This window comes from Palaemon carinicauda, chromosome 31, assembly GCF_036898095.1.
Source record: "Palaemon carinicauda isolate YSFRI2023 chromosome 31, ASM3689809v2, whole genome shotgun sequence".
NCBI lineage: Eukaryota > Metazoa > Arthropoda > Malacostraca > Decapoda > Palaemonidae > Palaemon > Palaemon carinicauda.
This window is the reverse complement of record NC_090755.1, coordinates 28,694,799-28,701,692: the sequence shown is the minus strand read 5'-3', so window position 1 is coordinate 28,701,692 and position 6,894 is coordinate 28,694,799. Positions and strand designations below refer to the sequence as shown.

The following is a 6,894-nucleotide window of genomic DNA, read 5'->3' as shown; positions in this document are numbered from 1 at the left end:
CTCTGTTGCCGAAAATGTCACTTGCCGGCTAGAGTGTCTCTCAAGAGAGACTCCCCTGGTAAGCTCTCCCATGGAGTGGTGGAGCGGAAGAGCTAAACAAGACTCCTCCATGATCTCAAAATACCTCCTCTGTTGAACACAAGGAGGTGGGAGGAGCTTGTTGCCAGCAGTGGAACGGCTGGAGGAGGTGAGCTCGGAGAGCTGGCCCTCAACCTTATCCCTGGCACTCTTCACCCCTTGGGACCAAGGCAAAGCCGCACTGGCCTTAGTGGGTTTCTGAAAGCCAAAGACTCGGTCCAGGACCGTGTCCTTGCCCTCACGAGGGGCGATCTCAGGGTCCTTGAACCCGTTGAGATGCCTCATCAGAGTCAAAATTTGCCAGAAGGCATGCTCTGACTCTTGCTGCTCTCCTCCTGGTGAACTGGCAGCAAAGTCTCCTGTCCCCAGATGCTCTACTTGGGGGGACACGTGGACATTCTCCTGGGGTCTCGCTGGCTCTGGTCGAATCCTGGAAGAAGACTTCAGGATAGTCTTCGAGTCCTTCGGTTCCCTTCTAGGAAGGATGCAGGACTCCAGCAACGAAGTCTGAGGGCTCTTCTCCGGCCCAACACGGGATGATTCTCCTACTCGCGGTGGGGTTTCTCCCATTGGTGCGGTGGGAGAAGGTTTCAGCTCGGTAGATTCCCCTGAGGACGGAAAAGCTTCGTCCACAGGAGAAGGAGAAAACGTCTGAGAGGGGGAAGGAGCCTTCCTTACGGACTTCTTAGGAGAAGTCACCACGATCTCTACTCCTCTCTTCCTCTTCAGTGGGGTCGGAGCTGCCGTTGGTTTGAGACCCAAATCAGCGAAGGCAGGCTTAACAGCCTGGACGACAGCTCTGATAAGGGATCCAAACCATGGCTGCTTACTGACAAACGCAGTGTCAGAGACTCCCGCTAGAGGGAAGGGGATCGGGTGATCCTTCAGAGTAGATACCACAGTCTGCCTGAAAAGAAAGGGAAGAAGATTGGTGCCTAGACCTCTCTGAAGACCTCCCCTCCTCCTGCGAGCGCGCTGTTCTGTGCTTGCGGGGGGGGGGGGGGGGGGGGAGACCGTGAAGATGATGACCTGACTGCTCTTGCTCCTGAAGACTCGCTAGGAAGCTCGCGTCGCGAAACCCGGAGGGAATCGCACTTGGGCTCGCGCTGGCGTTCGCACGATGGAACAATCCCAGGTTCGCGCACGTGTGCGTGCGTGCGTGCGGGGATGAAGGCGCGGGTGAGTGTGGCGACCAGGAGAATGACGGCGCGTAGGTGAACGACGGAGCGCAGGCTAGCGATGGCGCACAAGAGAGCGATGGCGCACAAGAGAGCGATGGCGCACAAGAGAGCGATGGCGCGCAGGGCGGGCAAGTGAGCGACTGCGCACAGGTGAGGTTGCGCGTGGGCGCGCAGGTGATCTTCGGCGAGCAGGCTCGTGGGCGCGTGGGCGTGCTGGAGAGTGATGGCATGCAGGAGATCACTGGCGCGCAGGTGCGCGCAATCTGGAGAAGACAGATGGGGCGCAGGAACAGCAGGCGTAGAAGAGCGTGAAGGAGACTGCTCAAGGGCGCGTGGGCGCGTAGTGTCCCATCCACCTCTGGAAGTGTGCACGGTAGGAGCTGGAACCTGTGGGCGCGATGGCGCGTAGGCGAGGGTTGACGAGAGGGCGAGTTCCGAGGGCGCGCAGGTAAACGCTAGCGAGAAAGCGAAGGATGAGGCTTCCTTCCTACGCCCAGATCCGAAGATCGTGAGCGCGCAGGCGAGTGATGGCGCGTAGATACGCGCTGGCGCGCAGGGGAAGTTCGCTGGCGAGCTGGAGATCGTGGGCGCGCGTGGCGCGTATCAGGATCAGGGCGCGCAGATGTACACTGGCGAGGAGGAGATCGCTGGCGTACAGGAGATCGCTGACGCGCAGGAGAGCGCTTGCGAGCAGGAGAGCGCTGGCGAGCAGGAGATCGATGGCGAGCAGGAGATCGATGGCGAGCAGGAGAGCGCTGACATGTCGACTCTGCCATAGGAGATCGATGGCGCATTGTTTCCGGCACAGGATGACTCTCAGCAACAGCAGGAACAGGAGTTGCGCGAGCGCGCAGGAGATCGTGGGCGCACAGGTGAAACCTGGCTCTTAAGGAATTTGCTCACATTGTGAGACAAGCCCTTTTGCCCCGAAGGGACAGGTGCCAGTTGGATAACGGGGTGCGAGGGCGCCCACTGCGCATCAGCTGCCATGAACAGTGAAGGAGGATCAGCAGGTCTGTCAGGGGTAGGAAATCGCGAACGATCTGCAGAGAGGTCCAGTGATGCGGCTGCAACGGTCGACTTACGTCGAGGAGCCTCTGCGGGGGACGGCGAGGGCGAGGAGCCGAAGAGGCGCCTCCTAACTCCCTTGTGGGGAGAAGGAAGACCTCTACGGCGAAGAGGAAGGCGAGCCTTGCGACGGACACGTCCTCTTGGAGCAGGAACACCATCGTCGGTCCTCCGAAGAGGAGTCTCTGTCAGTGAACTCCCCCGAGGGGGAGAATCACCTGCAGGAGAGACCGTTGGACTCAGCTCCTCCCTCGAAGGATATTCGGAGAGGGGAACTGAGCCTTCAGCAACATCAGCACACAAGGCAGGGGTTTGACCCGACCCGTCGGAAGCCTCTGCCACAACAACGTCGACGATAGACAGAGGGTCAACCTCGGCTATCACCGGTGACTGTTTGACAGCTGTGCCCAACTGGATCAAGTCAAACAGGGCTTCCTGGAGGGCGAACCCTTAAGCCCCAAGGAAGCCCAAAGCTGCAATAAATCATCATTATAAACAGAAACAGATAAATCCTCCCCCGGAGGAGGAGGAGGTGCTGCCTCGCTATGGGAGGCAACTCCCTCTCCCGTACCCCGAGGTCGGTCAACAAAAAATGGCCTACGCTACCACTCGACGGCCTCTCACGAGAGACCGATCAAGCGGGAGCTTCGGAGGAGGTTCGGGCAATGGAAGAAGAGTCCTTGGAATTTTCCTTCTTCAAGGAAACCCTTGAAGGAGAAAGATCCTGCTTAGACTTCTTCTTCCGTCGCCGGGAAAACCTCTCCCACTGGGAGGTAGACCACTCCCTGCACACTTCATCTTTATCACACCGATGACCTCTGCAGAACGGACACAAGGTGTGAGGGTCCGTCTCGACAGCCGACATATAAGTCCCACAAGGGCGGTCGGGTATACCAGGGCATTTCCACATGATAAAGAGAGAGGCCAACTTCCAAACACACAAACTGAAAGAGAAAGTATAAAACATTAAGGCTGTCAATGCAAGGGTGAGAGCAAACACGTCTGACCCTCACCCGAGCCAAAAGCGAAGAGAATCAGTTCACCGGTGTGTGAGGAGGGAAGGGTAGCTAGCTACCACTCCCCTACCCCCTCGCTAACTAGCGAGGGGGTAGTTAACCCTCGTTAAAAATCTAATGGCTCGTCATTTAGCTACGCCGAAAGTAATACCCCGCCCCCTATTTAAATAGCGTGGTTTGTATTTCAGTTATGGAACAAACTCCATTTTTATGAATAGTACTTACCTGGCAGTTATATATATATAGCTGATTCACACAACTGGAGGAGGGAAACAGACAGTAAACATCGTTGGAGAAATAACAAAAGAGTTGTAGGACAAAAAACACCTTGATTCCTTACCTACTAAGGTAGCTGACTTCAAAGGTTACTGCCTCTAGAGTCGCTTTCCCTTAGGAGTGTTCAGCCAGGAGTAGACCTGCTATGCTGCAAACAACTCAATCGAGTCTGTCAAAGGGGTAAGACCAACAACTAGACTTCAGAAACTACCTTCGCCCCATATAATAAAAACCTGCAACCTTACTAGAACTAACCACCTAACCTTGGAGAAATAGATATAACTATCTATCTGTACTGAGGGAACCGTACCACAAGACGAGGTCCTCAGACAACCATAAAAACACAAACTTTAATAAATGCATACAAACTAAGGTTGAGTGGGGGTAGTAACTCCTTTGCCTAATACAGAAGCCGCAGCTACGTATGGGCCCAAGGTATAACACTTGTTATAGTCTACTCTCACCTCTCTGAGGTAATGAATGAGAAGCGAAGACAGAGTTGCTCCTCCAGAACGTTGCGTCCATGATTTGCCTAACTGACATATTTTTCTGATATGCCAGTGAGGCAGCAATGGCTCTCACTTCGTGAGCCCGTACTTTCAACAGGGCGAAGTGTTCTTCTTCACATAAGAGGTGGGCTTCCCTAATAGTTTCCCTCAGGAAAAAGGACAAAGCATTCTTTGACAGGGGTTTTTGAGGATCCTTCACTGAACACCATAACGAGTTGGATGCACCCCTCACGTTCTTAGTGTGGGCCAAATAAGCCTTGAGGGCCCTAACTGGGCAGAGGAGTCTTTCCTGGTCCTGACCCACTAGGTTCGTGAGGTTAGGGACCTCAAACGTTATAGGCCAGGGTTTCGAAGGGTTTCATTCTTGGCGAGAAAGTCGAACCTTAAGGCACAAACCGCCCCATTTTGATTGAAGCCTACACGCTTCTCAATCGCCTGGACCTCGCTGACCCTTTTGGCAGTCGCTAGAGTCATAAGGAAGAGGGTTTTCTTTGTTACATCTCGAAGAGGGGCTTGCGAGATAGGTTCAAATTTTTTGGAGAACAGAAACTTAAACACCACATCCAGGTTCCAAGATGGGGGTCTTAATTGTACCCATTTTGTAGTCTCAAAAGACCTAATAAGGTCCTGCAAATCTTTATCTTGAGACAACTCTAGGCTTCTATGCCTAAAGACGGTTGAGAGCATACTCCTGTATCCTTTAATGGTAGATACAGCCAGCTTAGGTACAATAAAAAGTCTGCAATCTGGCTCAGAGGTAGTGGTCGAGGAATTCTTGTGCCGCCTGCACCAAGCTCTAAAAGGCTCCCACTTAGACTGGTAGACTCTTTGTGACGAGATCCTACTTGCTCTGGCAATAGCTTTCGCCGCTTGTGCCGAAAAGCCTCGAGATCTAACGAGCTTCTCGACAGTCTGAAGGCAGTCAGTTTGAGAGCGAGGAGGTTTTGATGATATCTCTCGAAGTGGGGCTGTCTGAGAAGATCTGGACTTGCCGGGAGTCTTCTTGGGAAGTCCATCAGCATGCCCACCACTTCGGTGAACCATTCCCTTGCAGGCCAGAATGGAGCCACTAGAATCATTCGTCCCGAATCAAGAGCGAATTTTCTGACTACCAGATTGATGATTTTGAACAGGGGAAACGCATACATGTCCATCCCCGACCAATCCATCAAGAAGGCTTCCACTGCTACCGCTTCCTCGTCCGGTACTAGAGAGCAGTAGTTGTGGATTCTCTTGTTCAAGTTGGAGGCGAAAAGGTCTATTACAGGTCTGCCCCACAACTTCAAGAGGCTCTGACAGACATGCGGGTTGAGAGTCCACTCTGTGGGAAGAACTTGTCCCTTCCTGCTGAGCATGTCTGCCCTGATGTTTCTTTGCCCTTGAACAAACCTCGTCAACAGCTGAGACCTGTTCTCGCTCGCCCAAAGGAGAAGCTCTCTCGCTGTTCTGAACAGAGAGAGGGAGTGAGTTCCCCCTTGTTTCCTGATGTACGCGAGAGCTGTGGTGTTGTCTGAATTGATCTCCATAGTCTTCCCTGACACCGAGGTTCCGAAGGCCTTTAGACCCAACAGAATTGCCATCAATTCCTTCTTGTTGATATGCCAACTGACCTGACTTCCTTCACAAACACCTGAGACCTCCTTGTTCCCTAGTGTTGCTCCCCAGCCTGACTCCGACGCGTCTGAGAATAACACTAGGTCGGGGTTCTTCTATGACGTTTTGTTTTTGTTGTCTGTGACGTTTTAATGACGAAACTTCAAAAGTAGCAAATCACAAGACAGTGAATAGCACCAAACACCTGGGAGTTTTTAGAGCATTATATAGAATGGCTTCGACAAATCAGAATTTGTCTCTGGATAATCCTACTTGGGAGTATCTTCATAGTAATTTTCGCAAGGCTGAATTACAGAAGCATTGTCGTGACCTTGGTATTACCAAAGTTTGGGTAACGAAGGAGAAGCTTGTTGATATGATAATGGAAAAACGTCGATCACTTCAAGCAGTCGCTCAAGAAAAAGGAGCTATGTCACAAGAGGAAAAATCAGAAATAGAAGAACTGAAAGAAAGGATAAACATCCGTGATTTAGAAATAGAAGAAATGAACGTGGTGATGAAAGCTGCTCAAGTCACAATAAACAAACTAAACGATCGACTGTCTACATTGGAGGAGCAAGTGAGGAGGCTTAAGGGAACTTCGTCCGATGAAACCACTACAATGAGAGTGACGTCATCACATAGCCTAAATACAATCAAAACCAGCTAAAATCTAACAGTAAAAATATGTGGAAAGTGATAAACAAAATTATTCCAAATAAGAAAACAGGAGGAAGGAGGAGTAACTTAGAACATCCGGAAGAAACTAGCGAAAGATTTAATGAATTCTTTGCGAATGTTGGCAAGAAAGTATATGAGGAGGTGAACACAAATAGGGAAGTGAATGAGGAAAATTCCACATTACTAGACGATCAGCATATCATCCATAGAAGAGGGCGTTTTAGGCCAAGTCCGGTTGATGTTGGAAAGGTGGTTCAGGTGGTTAATAGTTTAAAGAACACAAATTCTCATGGTCCTGATAACATTACAAGTCGATTTTTAAAAGATTCAATGTCAGTCATAGGCCTTTATCTTACTGTAATTATAGACACTTCAATCGTAACAGGAAAGGTCCCAATTGAATGGAAATATAGTATAGTAAATCCGCTTTATAAGGAAGGTGACGTTGATGATCCCAGTAATTTTAGACCAATATCTTTGTTATCTATTATG

At 51.0% G+C, this 6,894-nt stretch overlaps 1 protein-coding gene across 1 annotated transcript; it reads left to right on the top strand.

The window, feature by feature from the left end:
* The first annotated feature begins 5,953 nt into the window (after positions 1–5,953).
* LOC137624650 (bone marrow stromal antigen 2-like) lies at positions 5,954–6,391 on the top strand. The gene has a single exon (XM_068355608.1). The coding sequence runs from the start codon at positions 5,954–5,956 to the stop codon at positions 6,389–6,391; it is 438 nt and encodes a 145-aa protein (XP_068211709.1).
* The last annotated feature ends 503 nt before the right edge of the window (positions 6,392–6,894 follow it).

Excerpts from the sequence above, each read along its gene's own strand:
- LOC137624650 (XM_068355608.1), top strand. The coding sequence starts at position 5,954 with ATGGCTTCGACAAATCAGAATTTGTCTCTGGATAATCCTACTTGGGAG.